The sequence below is a fragment of the Hypanus sabinus genome, chromosome 8 (assembly GCF_030144855.1).
Source record: "Hypanus sabinus isolate sHypSab1 chromosome 8, sHypSab1.hap1, whole genome shotgun sequence".
Taxonomy (NCBI): domain Eukaryota; kingdom Metazoa; phylum Chordata; class Chondrichthyes; order Myliobatiformes; family Dasyatidae; genus Hypanus; species Hypanus sabinus.
In genome coordinates, this window is record NC_082713.1 from 108,974,267 (window position 1) to 108,990,391 (window position 16,125).

The following is a 16,125-nucleotide window of genomic DNA, read 5'->3' on the forward strand; positions in this document are numbered from 1 at the left end:
ATTAAATCTCTCCCCTGTCACCCTATACCTATGCCCACTAGTTCTTGATTCCCCAACACTGGGAAAAGACCGTGTACTGGAGTCCATTGTAGCATTTCTTAACACATTTCAACACAAAATGCTGGAAGAATTCAGCAGGTCAGGCAGTATCTATGGAGGGGAATAAACAGTAAGCATTTTGGGCCAAGATCCTTCAACGGGGCTGGAAAGGAAAGGTGGCAGAAACCAAAATAAGATGAGGGGAAGGGAAGGAGTACAAGTTGACTGGTGAGACCAGTTAAGGGGGAAGATGTTTGGTTGAGGAAGGGGAGGAAGTAAGAATCTGGGAAGGGATAGGTGGAAGGGGTAAAGGGCTGAAGAAGAAGGGATCTGATGGGGGAGTGTAGTGGTCTGTGGAAGAGAAGGGCACATAGGAAGAAGAGATGGGTAAAGAGGGGAGCTGAAATGGGGAATAGATAAACAGAGAAGGGGTAGGTGAGGAGAAATTACTGGAAGTTAGAAAAATTGATGTTCATGCTGTCAGGTTGGAGGCTGAAATAATGCAAAAAGGAAATGTGACAATAACGGAAAATGTTGGATTTAAGGATTCGAGAATGTGGTAGCACCACTGGGAAAGGGTTGTGAAAAAGATAATGGATTCAGCAGTGGGGCAAAGAAGATGTTTCCTGAATCCGGTTGACCAGGTCTTTAAATGCTTGTATCTTCTCCAAGAGAGAAAAGAGAATGGCCAGGGTGGCAGGCATCCTCACAACACTGTTAGACTTGAGAATGCAAAGTAAATTTATTATCAAAGTATGTATATATCACCATATACCACCTTGAGATTCACTTTCTTGCAGGCATTCACAATAGAACAAAGAAATACAATGGAATCAATGAAAAAGAAAACATAAAGATAAACAACCAATGTGTAAAAGAAGGCAAACTGTGAAATTAAAAATCTAATATTAAATAAACAATACAGAGATCATGATTTATAGAGACTGCGAGAGTGAATGCATAGTTTGTGAAATCAGTTTAGTGGTGGTGAGTGAAGTTATCCATGCTGGTTCAGGAGCAGGATGGTTAAAGGATTATAATTGTTCCTGAACCCTGTTCATGATGCAAACCACCGAGAAGATTAAGAGCCTGGAAAGAAGTGATGAACAGAGAAAAGTTAATGTAGTAGGGAAATATTGGGCCTGATGAGCAAGTACTTGGGCATAGTGCTTCCATGGAGGAGAAAGAGTTGTGTGGAGGGACACTTAGAGCAGAGTATACATGGTATAGATAGCAGAAGATATGATCACCAGTGGTGGAGTGGTTAAATTCAGTGAGACAGTGTCATGCCTGTAGGACTAGAGGAGATTACAGTGATGGGAGAGGTGGGATTTGTAAAATATAGAGTGCTGAAGCTGGAGCCCAGTTCAGTTGGCTGTGAGCTCAGTTGGCAATCTGGACTCGTTTGGAGTTGGAAGATGGGCAGCACTTCGCTTAGCCACCAGTTTATGGAGGGCAGAATGAGGGAGGTTGGTTAGGACCAAGTTTTGCAGCCAAGTTCAGAGTTAGTGGAGACGATGAGGCTTTCAGCAGCTGGAGAACTGAAGTGATGGAGTCAGACAACGTCAGGGGAGGTGGGGTTGGAATGGTGGATTCTTAGAAGCTTGTGTTGATGTGACACTAAGTTTCTCAAGGTCAGAAAACATTCATTCATCTCTCTGCATTACTGCTCCCCATGTTGGGGAACTCTGCTGGGAGAAAGGATCATTCCTAAAGTTCTGTATTGTTGTTCCTTCAGAGCCCTGACGAGGACAATGACCCTTCGGAACAGAAGCTGCACCAGAGAGAGGATGCCACCACTCAGCAGAACACCATCCTGAATGAGTCCATTACATCGGACACAGGCAGCCCGTATCCAGTAAGCTCAATCCCTGCTTTTAACTTTGTGTCTCTCCTCGCTGTTACAATCATATCATTATGAGCTTTGTGTAGGCATTTAGCATATTTGCTTTATAGATTTTTAATTTAAGTTTTAATATGTGCTGGATATTAGCATCTATTTTTATTATCGATTATAGTTGCGAGTGCATAACTTTGTTAGGGTTCTTGGTTCTTTAACAATAAGGAAGCGAGAAGTCTGTAGAGTTCAAGCTTATATTTAATTGTCATTCAGTCAATCATATGTAGACAGCGAAATGGAACATCGTTCATCTGGGGCAAGGTGTAAAATGCAGTGCACACAGCGTATCCAGTCACAAAATAATATCAGCGCAAGTTCCTGAGTGGCCTGGCCTGAGGATTGATGGTGCACGGGATGTTGTCCCGGAGCCACGTTTCCGCAAGAACAGTCACGCAGCAGTTCCTCATCTCGCGCCGGGTCAGACACAGACAAAGGCAATCCAGTTTGTCATCTAGGGAGCGAACACTGGAGAGCAGCTGGCCTGCAGGGGCCAGTCCTCAATACAGTACAGATTTCAGCACGACCACCATGTCTCTGTTCTCTCCCACACCACCTCCTGTGCTTTCTTTCTTGGGTGGCTGCAACAGATGACAACCCAAGGCCGTGGTTCCTCTGCTGTCAGTCTCACCAATGAACCGGACATACAGTATTGCCAATGTCCAACTGGGTCTTGCAATTGCAAGAAAGACATTTACAAGAACATTAAGGACTTGGGCAAATTTCAAGAATGGGCAAAGAAGTGGCAAATGGAATTGAGTGTAGGAAAATGTACATTGGTAGAGGGAATAAAGGCATAGACTACTTTTTAAATGGGGAGCGGATTCAGAAATCAGAAGTGTAAAGGTACTGGGGGTCCTTGTGTAGGATTCCTTAAAGGTTAACCTGCTGGTTGAAATGGAAGTAGAATACAAAAGCAAGAATGTAATGCTGAAGCTTTATAAGACATTGGTCAGACTGAACTTGACTATTGTGACTAATTTCAGGATGTGCTGGCATTGCTGAGGGTCCAGAGGAGTTCATGAGAATGATCCTAGGAATGAAAGGGTTAACACATGAAGAGTGTTTGATAGTTCTGGACCTGTACTTGCTGGAGTTTGGAAGAATGAGGGGGGGATCTCATTGAAACCTATCGAATATTGAAAGCCTATATAGAGTGGATGTGGAGTGAATATTGTGGTGTGCGTAGGAGCTTGCTGTGGGTAATCTGATTGCTTCGGTTTTCTGTACATTGTAAAATAATTTGTGACCGTGGTGTGTTTTGGTGTGTCCTGCAGTGGAGAGACAGGTCAAGTTTTACTGAAGGAGGCTGTCTCCGTTCCTCAGTACAGACACGTGTAAGTGGTTTTGGCTGCTTGCAAAATCCAATTCAGTGGAACCAATGTAGGAATCAGACTGTGACAAAGGTCTCTGGGAGAATGTTTAACCCAAATGTTTTTCTCAGTCTTTGCGGTCCTGGAGTACAAACTGGATCAAAGTTCAAAGTAAATTCATTTTTGAAGTATGTATATAGAGTCATAGGAAAGTACAGCACAGGAATGTGTCCTTTGGCCCATCCAGTTGGCTTAGCCATTTACATTGACTGCTCCTATCAATCTGCAGTATAAGTTTTGGTACCATAGCCCTCTGTAGCCCTACCATCCATGGATCTATCCAAACTTTTTTAAAATGTTGAAATCGAGCTTGCATGCACACGTGCGCTGGCGGTCATTCCACCCTCTAGTGACCCTCTGAGTGAAGAAGTTTCCGCTCATGTTTCCCTTAAACTTTTTACCTTTTACCCTTAAACCATGACATCTAGTTGTAATTCCACCCAACCTCAGTGGAAAAAGCCTGCTTCCATTTACCCTTTCTATACCTCTCATAATTTTTTATACCCTTATTAAACCTCCTCTCAGTTTTCTACTTTCCAAGGAATAAAGTCCTAATGTATTCAATCCTCCAGACCTGGCAACATCGTTGTAAATTTTCTCTGTACTGTTTCAAACTTATTTACATCTTTTCTGTAGATTGTTGATCAAAACTGCACACAATACTCCATATTAGGCCTCACCAATGTCTTACACAACTTCAATGTAACATTCCATCTTCTGCACTCAATACTTTGGTTTATGAAGGCCAATGTGCCCAAAACTTTCCTTCCTATCTACCTGTGATGCCATTTTCAATGAATTATGTACCTGTATTCCTAGATCCCTTTATTCTACCACACTCATCAGTGCCCTACCATCCACTGTGTAAGGCCTACCTTAGTTAGGCCTACCAAAGTGCAACACCTCAGCACTTATCGGCATTAAATTCCATCTGTCATTTTCCAGCTGGTCCAGACCCTGTTGCAAGCCTGGATAGTCTTCCTCACTGTCCACTACACCCCCGATCTAGGTATCATCCGCAAATTTGCAGATCTAATTAACCACGTTATCATCCAGATCATGAATACAGATGACAAACATTGATGGACCCAGCACTGATCCTTGTAGCACTCCATTGTCACAGGCCTCCAGTTAGAGAGGCAGTCATCTTCTTTCACTCTCTGGCTTCTCCCACAAAGCTATTGTGGAATCCAGTTTACTACCTCATCTTGCATTCCAAACAATTGAACCTTCTTGATCAACCTTCCGTGTGGGACCTTTCAAATGCCTTGCTAAAATCCATTGCAGAAAACATTCACTAAAACATTACAACATAAAACATTACAACATCCACTGCCTTGCCTTCATCATCTTTCCTGGCAACTTCCTCATAAAGCTATAAGATTGGTTAGACACAACCTACCATGCACAAGGCCACACTGTCTATCCCTAATCAGTCCACATCTATCCAGGTACTCATATATCTAGCCCCTTAGAATACCTGACAATAACTTTCACTCTAGCCAGGGTCACTGGCCTATAATTTCCTGGTTTATTTTTAGAGCCTTTCTTAAACAGCGGAACACCAATGGTTATCCTCCGATCCTCTAGCATCTCACATGTCGCTAAGGTTGATTTAAATATCTCTCCAGAGCCCCTGCAATTTCTGCATTGGTCAGGCTCTGGGGATTTATCCACCCTAATTTGCCCCAAGACAGCAAACTCCTCCTCTTCTGTAACACACACAAAATGCTTGAGGAACTCAGCAGGCCAGGCAGCAGCTGTGGAAAAGATATTTCGGGCCGAGACCCTTCAATCTGGACTGGAGAAAAAAAGACGAGGGGTCAGAGTTAGAAGGTGATGGGGGGTTGTAAGGAAGAAACTCAAGATTATAAGTGAAACCAGGAGGGGGTGGGAGCAGAGTTGGTGCTTGGTAGTCTCCTAATCTACATTGGGTCACTGATATGCAGGAGGCCATACTGATACAGCAGATGGCTCCAACAGACTCAGAAGTGAAGGTTGTCTCACCTGGAAGGACTGTTTGGGGCCCTGAATGAGGGAGGAGGTGTAGGGGCAGGTGTAGCACTTGTTCCACTTGCAAGGATAAGTGCCAGGAGGGAGATCAGTGGGGAGTGATGAATGGACAAGAGAGTCACATAGGGAGTGATCCCTGTGGAAAGCAGAAAGTAGCGGGGTGGGAAAGATGTTCTTGGTGGTGCGTTCCCGTTGGAGATGGCGGAAGTTATGAAGAATTATCTGCTGGATGTGGTGGTTGTTGGGGTGGTAGGTGAGGCCAAGAGGAACCCTATCCCTGGTAGGGTGGTGCGAGGATGGGGTGAAGGCAGAGTCCAATGTGCGCAGGAGGAGCTTAAATTTTCCGAAAGCCTTTGCATCTGATGGTACGCACTGCACCAACTTGTATTCACTGACAGAATTTCCCCTCTTGGGCTCCATTGGATTGTGCATTCCTGCTGGATGGAATTCGACAGCCAGTTCTCCTGAGCTTCTCTGTCCATCTCCCGCCAGAAAAGACCTCGACCTACCTCAGTGCCCATCACAAAAATCTCTTCCCCAGTATTCTCTAGAACCTTCTCCCAGTTCCCCCCTCCTGACACAACATTCCCTTATCTTTAACAGTAACCCAAACACTGCTTCTACAGAAAACTACATGAAATACCCTACAACATCAGCAGTAAAATCTTCACCAGGGTGTTATATTCTCCCCTCCCCCACCAAAAATAGTCATATCCTCATGACTTTGAAACTTATCAACTCCTCATTAGTAACATAGCTTTCAAAGGAATTTTGTGATGCCAGGACCTCTAATCCATTTGTAAATGGTAGTGACATATCTCACTAGGGAGATAGGCACAGCACACTGTTCCCCCAATGTGACATTGCCTAGCCTTTCCAGGGTTTTCTTGACTCCTTGGGACCTCCTTACCCCATCATCTACTTCTCATTGAGATTTTCCTGTGTACATGGAGAGGCCTTCCCCCGTCCATTACTCGTGCCTTCTGGCAACTCGGGTCCCCTGTCACCTGACTGAGCTCAGCTTCACGCCCAGTTTCCTTTCATTCAGGCCACAAGCCTGCCAGTTCTCCGCTAGTTTCCCTCCCCACCCCCCCGCTACATTTGCATCAGTGTGGTGAGGTTTGGGAATCTCTTCATTAATTGTTGGGGAGTTTGCATAAAGTAACATATACCACATCCCTATTTCCTCATCATTCAGTGGTTAGGTCACCTTCAAAACACTCCACTGTCTTGTTGTTCTGTGCTGCTGCAGTGTCTTCCTACTAGGTGCAGGGTACATATCAGGTTTGGGGTCAACACCTACCTCCTGTCCAAGAGGTAAAAGGTAGTTCTGCTGGAGAATTTTGAAAGGTCCATTCCTGTCTTCTGGCTTCACCTGGAAACTGGCACATTTCGCATCTGGATCTCCACCATCTGAGGCTTGGCCACCCAGCAGTCAGACAACTGCTTCCCTGGTCGCCCTAAATTCCTTGTGAGAACTCTGTCTCCAGGCATCATTTGGGAGAACCTAATTGTTTGATCATATCTCCTCTTAGTTCTTTGATTCTGCTTAGTAGCAGAGACCTCTGCTAGTTCATAAGCTTTTTACAATTCTGTCCTCATGCCAAACACATGCTTTAGATGGATCTTCTGTAGCAAGTCTTCCCCACCAGTCCCAAAACAGAGGTCCACAGTCAATCTTGCTTCACCCTCAAACATTAAATAACATGGCGATTATCCGGTAGCTTCATTTCGTGTACAGTTGTAGCAATGAGCCAGATGCCCAATATGCTGACTGCATTTGTTCTTCTTGCTGTGATCCCGGGTTCCAGGCATGTCTGGCAATGTCCCGTTGAGCCTCTCGGGCTGTGAATCACCCTGAGGGTGATAAAGTATAATCCTCCTCAACTCCAATCATTCTCAGTAATTCATGTATGAGCCTACTCTCAAAATCCCTTCCGGATCGCTGTGTATCTGTCTGGGAAGGCCATAATGAACAAAATGCTCTGATCCTTTGTAGGGAAGGCTTGAGCATATTTGGTGTAGTGATCATTAATAACCAAGATGTTCGCTGTGTAACACTCGCTTCGCCTAGTGGCTTAATATAGGGGGTGATAACTCCCTGCCCGGCCAAACTTAAGAAATCTCGTTTGGGTGGATGTTGCGCGATATGTCCCCTGTTCCAAATCAGTACCCCGATATAACAAACAGTACACAATATGCGATTGAACGATTAAGCTTTATAACTCTTACTTTGACTATATGGTTAGTAGAGAAACAAAATATAAAAGAAAAAGGGCCCAAATCTTATTAAACAGTCTGTGCACAAAGTTGGAGCTCACTCATAGGCTGATTGGTCCCCATTGAGCTCCTCTGATCGTCGCTGCCTTTTGGATCATCGCTCCAGCGGTCTACCAGATCTCTTCATTCGCACCTCCCTCCTCCCCCCCTCTCTCTCTCGCCCCCTCTCTCTCTCTCGCCCCCCTCTCTCTCTCTCGCCCCCCTCTCTCTCTCTCGCCCCCCTCTCTCTCTCTCTCTCTTGCCCCCCCCTCTCTCTTGCCCCCTCTCCCTCGCCCCCCTCTCTCTCTCGCCCCCCCTCCCCCCCCTCCCCCCCCTGCAAAGCCCACAAAAACAACTGCTTCCAGGTTCACAAGACAGGGCAACAGAATCCTGATTGGCTAACATACATCCACAGTCCTGTTAGCTCCAGCCATAACCCAAACATTACTGCTACAGAGAAACCATTACAGCTGTGTTTCTGGAATCAGGCTCTTTGCAGAGCATACAAACGAGATCGAGTGGCCCACATTCTGCAAATGAGATAATGGAGCAGCCCATAGGCAGTGTCTTTCTCCAAATACTTCAAATGCACGACTTACAGTACTCTTCGAGCTCTGGCTTCATTCGGGGCCAGTAGAACCGATCTTGGACCAATCCATAGATTTTGTCAAACCCTGAATGACCTGAATCTTCATGAAGTGACTTCAACACAATCCTTCGATGCTTCTCAGGCAAAACCAGCTGGGAATGGCAAGGTCTGTCTGGAGGAGACGTGATCCAGTATAGAACCAGGTTCTTCAACTCCAGTTTGTCAATTCTCTCAACAGTAGAGGTATGGCTGGGTGTTTTGTCTTTTCAGCATGAGCCGTATCCCCTTCCACAGCAGTTGACCATACGGTACCTATACAAGGGTCATCTCACTGAGCGGTAGCCACTTCCCCAGAACACACACAGGCAACTGCTTTGTATTCAGAGTGGGTCAGGTTGCAGTAAGCCCTCACCTTGCCTCTGATGTCCTCGTGGCAGAAAACTGGCACATTGCTTTAACTCCAGGTGCAGCAACACTCTCCCACTCTCTGTCCACTTCCAGCGCTTCGTTTGCATGTCTGGACAATACATCCGCGTCAATGTTCCGACTCCCCTGCTGGTACCTTAGGCTGAAATCATAGGCAGATAACGCTGCCATGGCTTGTGGCATCCAATTTCACCAAGGTCAGGATATAAGGCAATGGAGTCCATTCTCACCTCGAATTTGGCACCATATAGCTAATCACTTGTTATCCACCAGAGGCCATTTCAATGCTAGAAACTCCAACTTGTGTGTGGGTAGTTTCGCTCAGTGGGTGACAGGCTCCGGCTGACAAAGCACCAGGTCCTTGGATAGGCCTGCACTTCCTCAAAAAGAGCTCTGAACACCGAGTGAATGGACAAGGTTTTCGGAAAGCTCTCTCCAATTCTCTCCTTTCAGGCTCCCAGTAGCTGCCTCACAATAGGAGTATTTGTTCCAACAAGAATTGAAGCTTTGCTCTTCTCGACTGGGTCCAGACAAACCAACACTAATGTATCAAGGACCTCAGCTACTCCCACATCTGCCTCTCCAGCTTCAACGACAAGTAACCATCATAAGGGTAGTCATCAGTGCTGAGACCCCAGAGCTGTAGAGTGGCATCAATGGTAAAAGCGTCAAATACCGGTTGTTGATCTGTACAGCAGAGTACGCTGAGAACCCGTGTCGAGTATAGCTCTAGCATGAATACCATGGATCCGTAGAGATACACTGGAGCTTGGCCCCACTAAGCCTTCAGGAATAGTGTTTTGCACTTTAGTGTTTTCCTTGATACATTGATACATTGATTGGAATGTGCTCCCCTGAGATGCCAGGCTATTCCCTCACTGGGTCACTCCAAGATTTCCTGATTTCCCTTTCTGTTTAAGTAACCATCGGTTCACTTTCTGAAACTTTTCCCATCTTTCACACTCCTAGCTGAAATGTCCCACCTCACCACAGTTGCGACAGACAATACTGCTCACTGCCCTTTGCAAGGGACCCTGTTCAATAGCAGCCCTCTGTTTAGTGTGTCCCATCAGGGGTCTGGCTCCCTTTTGACTTTGTCATGTTTGGTGACAGCACCTGCTGATAACAGCCGAGACATCTCAGCTCAAAACTCTTTCACAAATGCCTGTAAAACCCCTGCCTGTGGGTCATCAGGGGTCATTTCAGCAATGGAAGCTACTACTAGCTCCCTGCTGACGGAGGCCTCCCACTCCTCCATCGCATTTTCCTCTTCTCTTCTCTGATCAGCTCAACAAATGAGGGAAGGGGCGTGTCTTGTGAGACATTTGGAGGCTGAAAGCAATCACATCATGTTACTGGGCACCCTTTGCCACCTGGTCCATCCTTAATTGATTCACCTCAGCCAGCTGGTGCAAGCAAAGCAACTGTCTCTCTATCTGAAAAATGCAGGCTGAAAGATTCTCCCCTTTCTCCTGGAACATGCACTTAAACCCCATCATAAACTCCACTGGGCTGCCTGCCATGCCAAAAATGCTTTCTAGCACTTGAAGCCCACAGAAGTAGCAAAGGGATTCAAGGACTCTGCCTTCAAGGACCTCACCACTTCAGCAGTCAGACCTGTTAAAGTCTCTACCAGTTGCTGTCTTTTCACATTATCAGAGCATTGTCACTCATCCATTATCTGAGATGTCTGCTCCGCCCAAGTCTTATATTCCCTCTCCCTCATCGGGGGTGGAATTCACTCCCAAGAACACCCTCAGCCGACAATAACTCTCCACCCGTGCACTTTGCCATTTATCTGCCAGGGACTTAAAGGCCAATACCAACTCAGAACTTTCACCCCTCGCTGGAGGACTCATTAGATCTTCCACACATTCCCCTCACTCTGCAGAAATGAAAGCAGTTTGTCTTTAAAGTCTCTGCCCTCAGCTACAGGAAACTCGGCTTCCAATTTGGCATCCTTGCTTATACTCCTCTCTGCTCTGAAAGTATGGACGGCCCATGGTCCTGCCTTTTCCGGGACCCCAATGGTAACTGGCTGATCGACTCCTGTCGTGTCATTACTAGTCTGAACTAAAAACACAACTGTGTCCACCATTCAGTCAAATTGCCACTCTATGATTGTATCTCCCCCTAATACTTCAACTCTACTTACAACCCTGATCAACAATTCATCTGGGCTGCAGACATCCGCCCCGCTCAGAGAACGAGCATTAGTTTTCAATCACACTAACACTAAATCCCTGTGGTGTCCATAACCACCTATCTTAATCACTTTACCAAACAATAATTAAACACAGGCTTAAACACAAACTACTTAATCAATTTTTCGAGTAATCACACATTATTCAAAGAATTCAACCGGGATGATAGCTGCTTTGAAGCCCCTTTGAAGCCCCTTTTTACCAGCCGTGTCTGGAAATGCGGCTCGTTAGGCAGTCGCTAACAGCTTCAAGACTCCGTGGCGAGAAGACCATCCTTCTCAGATCCCTTTCGTCTGGGGTATATACAACTTTGGTTCTGGCAAACCCATGAGGTTAGGATGTCTCGCCCACCCAAACCCCGGACTGTGTGAATGCTGTATGACTTACTGCCCCGTCCAATTGCCCATTGACAAGAAATAACAGATCACACACCACATACAATTATAAAGAAAGTATACTTATGAAAGTAAACTTAACCAAAGAGTTATTAAAGAAAATAATAAAAAAGGACTCATTATAATTAAACAGTCAAATGTGCAAATCTTCCAAAAACCGGACTGTATCCAATACACTCACTGTGCTAGCTCGTATTCACCGACCCCTGTAGAATTCCTCCTCTGGTGCTTCATCCGATCATGCATTTCCGCCAGATGAAATCCTACAGCCAGTTCTCTTGAGCTTCTATCTCTATCTCCCGCCAAAAAAGACCTCACCCACCTCAGAGTTCATTACTAAACCTCTCCCCCAGCGTTCTCTAGAACCCTCTCCCAGTCCCACCTTCCTGACTGGATGACACAACATTCCTAAGCATCTTTAACAGTAACCCAAACACTGCCAGAAGAACACACTACTTCTCCAGAAAAAACATTATGTGAAATACCCTACAACATTAGCAGTAAAGTCTTTACCAGGGCATTACTGGTTCTTGATTAGTAAGGATGGCAAAGGTTGTGGGAAGAAGGTTATGGGGAGTTCCAAGGGATAATAAATCAACCATGTTGGAATGGCGGAGCTGACTTGATGGGCTGAATGGTCTAATTCTGCTCTGTATGTTATGGTTTTCATCTTAGAGGCTATTATTGTGGCTTGTTGTTGGGATACTGGGAGGTGAGAAAAGGGTTAAAAGAAATCACCCAGGTTGTGTCTGGAATGCGAGGAATTGCTGTTGTACATGTGTTCTGGTTAGTAAATTAATCTGAGGGCAATCCGAATGCCCAGCCTCCTTGGGAGATTTCTTCCCGAGCACGGACCAGCAGTGAGGTACTTGGATCAAGTTCACTGAATGACACAGCAGAAATGAACATGAGTCCAAGTCTCAAGAGTGGCTTCAACAAAAGAACTTTTCCCATCATAATCCAAAACTGTACAGCCTAGGACCCATCCTTACTGATCTGTTTTCCCCTTTCTCTCTACCTATTCACCTACATTGGTACCTGATTGACAATGAATTCCATTTTACATCAAAGTGATAAGAAGGTTCCTTCATTAGTCGGGGATTGGGTTCCAGAGACGCGAGGTAATGCTGCAGCTCTAGAAAACCCTTGTTAGACCACACCTGGAGTATGGTGTTCAGTTCTAGTCATCTCGTTAAATGAAGGATAGGGAAGCCTCAGAGAGGGTGCAGAGGAAATTTACCAGGATTCTGCCTGGATGAGAGAGGTTGTTTTAAGAGGAGAGGTTGAGTGAGGTCAGGCTTTTCTCTTAGGAGTGAAGAAGGAGGACAGATGACTTCATGGAGGTGTACAAGATGAGAAGAAAGGTAGATCGAGTGGATAGCCAGAGATTTCCCAAGGGTGGAACTGGCTAATAAAAAGGAGCATAACTTTAAAGTGGTTAGTGGAAGGTATGGAGGGGGGTTGTCAGGTAAGTTTCCTACACAGAGTAGTGGATACATGAAATGCCTACAAGGGCAGTGGTAGAGGCAGATATGTTCGGAATACTTAAGAAACTCGAAGATAGACACATGGGTGATTGAAAAATAGTGGGCTGTGTGGGTGCTAAGGGTTAGTCTGATCTTAGCGTATGCAATAATGTTGGCACAACATTGTGGGCCAAAGGGCCTGTATCATGCCGTAGTGTTCTATGTTTCATGTTCATCTACGATCTTCACCCTGCAAAAACTCTGCTATTTCCTTTTTTTGTTCTCTAATTCCTTTGCCCCATCATTGCTGAAAATGCTTTCATCGCCCTCGACAGCACGGAAGTGAGCCCTTTAGCCCAACCTGTCCCACATGGCATTCAAAGATAGTCCCATTAGCTTGCGTTTGGCCCATATCCCTCCAAATCTTTCCTGGGACTGTACTTGCTGTATTATGTACAGTTTTGGTGACCCTTTGTGGGGAAAAATCGTCAAGCCAGAGAGGTTGCAGAAGAGATTTATGAGGGCATTCCTTGGATTAGAGGCCCTAAGTTTTAGGGATCGGTTGGCCAGGCTGTGTTTTTATTCCCTGGAGGGCAAGAGAATGAGAGGTGACCTCATAAAAGTCCATAGAACCGTAATGGGTATGGATGAGGTAGACAGTCATAGCCCTTTCCACCAGGTTGAGGAATCCAAAACTAAAGGGCCCCAGATACAAGATAATAGGGGAGAGATTTCAAAGAGACCTCAGAGGGCCGTGAATGCCTGGAATGAGCTGCTGGAGGTAGTGGTTGAGGTGGGTATAACTGCAACGATTAAGAGGTATTAAGGTAGGTACCTAGAAGGGAAGGACTTGTAGGGTAATGAGCCAAATATGGGCAGCTGGGACTCACTGGCAGGATGTTGTGGTTGGCATAGGCCAGTTGGGCCAAAGGGCCTATTTTCATGCTCTGTGTCTCTGTCCAAGTACTTGACCAATTGACAGAGCTCTGGAACCCCTTCCCTGAGCCCTCGTATCTGTCAAGGATGTTGGTGTCAGTGGCAATGCCAGCATTTATTGCCCATTCCTGAACTGAGGAGGCACTGAACTAATTGCCGCTGAACTGAGGGGGTGGGGGGGGGAGCTTTGCCATTATTATAACTCTTTACAGTGTGACAGTGATTGGGGTTCTGTTTCCTCCAGGTGCTCTGGTTTCCTCCCACCTTTCAAAGACCTTCAGGTTAGGGTTATTGGGTTATGGGCATGCTGTGTTGGTAGCAGAAACTCGTCAACACTTCCGACTGCCTTCAGTAAATCCTCAGACTGTGCTGGTGATTGATGCAAACAACATTTCATGATAAAGGTTTGATGTATATGTGACAAATAAATCTAGTCTGATCAGTTTACTCAGCTACACTGGTGGGCTTGCCGTTCCATATAACCAGACCAGGTAAAAATTTTGGATTATCCTTCCTGAAGCATAATTCCAAAATAATCCATTAATTTCATTATTGTCCAGTGTTTAATCCATTACAGTCTATACTTCCCACTGCCTTGGTAAAACAGCCAGCAGAATCCAAGAACTCCTGATTTCTCGCTGATGGGGTGGGGGGGCATCTTTTTCAGCAGGCTGCAATCAGTGTGAGGTCATTCACTGGAGCTCGGGTGTTTTTCAGTACAGGGCCAATAATAAGAAAGAAGCTGTAAGCAAAGCGGCCATTGTGTGAGTGGGCAGTGTTAGAGTGGTCTGGCATTGGCACAACAGTCTTAGGTGAGAACAAGCTTGGGCAAGTACAGGCAGTGGTTCTAAGTAAGTTTCTATAAAGTTTTGGTTCTGTTAGTACATAGCTAGCCTGCCAAGAATGTATCTGGAGGTACTGGTATGTTCTTTGTGTGAGATGTGGGGAATTTGGGAGACCTCCAGCCTCCCTGATAACTACATCTGCACAAAGTGTTTTGACCTGCAGCTCCTTAGAGACCGCGTTAAGGAACTGGAGCTGCACCTCAATGATATTCGGCTCATATGGGAAAATGAGGAGCTGATAGATAGGAGCTATAGGAAGGTAGTCACCCCTAAGTTGGCACAACAGGCTTAGGTACCTGGGTGACTTTCAGGAGAGGGAAAGTCAATAGGTAGCCAGCACAGAGTGCCCTCCCACCCTGGTCATTTCCTTCAGAATTAAGTATACAGCCTAAAATACTGGGGGGCAAACTACCAGTGGGGCTGTAGCAACTGGGTCTCTCGTACTGAATCTGGCTCTGTGGCTCAGAAGAGAAGTGGGAAGAAGAGGAGTGAAATCGGAATTCCATAATCAGAGAAGCGGGAAGCAGATTCTGTGGACGTGAAAGAGATGCCCAATGTTCAAAGTAAATTTTATTATCAAAGTAAGTATATGTCACCATATTCAACCCTGAGGTTCATTTTCTCGTGGGAGTACTTAATAAATCTGTAGAATGATAACCATAACAGAATCAATGAAAGGCCACCCGCCTAGAATGTTCAACCAGAATGCAGAAGACAACAAACAGTACAAATATAAAAATAAGAAATAAAGTAATAAACAAGCAATAAAATATTGAGAATATGAAATGAAGAGTCCTTAAAAGTGATTCCTTAGGTTGTGGGAACATTTGAATGATGGGGCAAGTGAAGTTGAGTGTAGTTATCCTCATTGGTTCAAGATCCTGATAGTTGAGGGGTAATAACTGTCTCTGAACCTGCTGGTGTGAGTCTTGAGGTTCCTGTACCTTTTTCCTGATGGCAGCAGCGAGAAGAGAACACGTCTTGGGTGAAGGTGGGGGTCCCTATGACAGATAGTGCTTTCATGCGACAGTGTTTCATGTAGGTGCGCTCAGTGTTTGGGAGGGATTTACCTGTGATGGTCTGGGCCGTACCCACTACTTTCTGTAGGATTTTCCATACCAGGCTGTGATGCAGCCAGTCAATATACTCTCCACTACTCATCTATAGAAGTTTGTCAAAGTTTTAGAAGTCATGCTGAATCTCCACAAACTCGTAAGTAGAGGCACTGCCATGCTTTCTTCGTAATTGCACTCGTGCTGGGACCAGGACAGTTCCTCTGAAATAATATCACCTACAAATTTAAAGTTGCCGACCCTCTCCACCTCTGATCCTCCAATGAGGACTGGCTCATTGTCCTCTGGTTTCCTTCTGAAGTATACCCGGATGGTACATGGCCTCCCAGGTACCAGGGTCAGGGTTGTCTTGGATTGAGTCCACAGCATTCTAAAGGGGGATGGTGAACAGCTGGAAGTCGTGGTACATATTGATACCAATGACATAGGTAGGAAAAGGGAGGAACCCCTGAAGAGAGAATAAGGGAGCTATGCAGAAAGTTAAAAGGCAGAACATCCAGGGTAGTAACCTTTGGATTATTGCCGGTGGTATACACCAGTAAGGGTAAGAATAGGATAGTTTGGCAGATGAATGCATGGCTAAGGAATTAGTGTAGGAGACAGGGTTTAA

At 45.5% G+C, this 16,125-nt stretch overlaps 1 protein-coding gene across 2 annotated transcripts in view; it reads left to right on the plus strand.

Annotated features, from left to right (window-relative positions):
- Window positions 1-16,125, plus strand: part of pawr (PRKC, apoptosis, WT1, regulator) — a 171,068-nt gene that overhangs the window by 107,450 nt on the left and 47,493 nt on the right. For both annotated transcript variants that reach the window (XM_059977574.1, XM_059977572.1), the window contains exon 3: window positions 1,778-1,897. In XM_059977574.1, coding sequence (XP_059833557.1) covers window positions 1,778-1,897 — 120 coding nt within the window. The remainder of the gene's footprint in view (window positions 1-1,777; window positions 1,898-16,125) is intronic.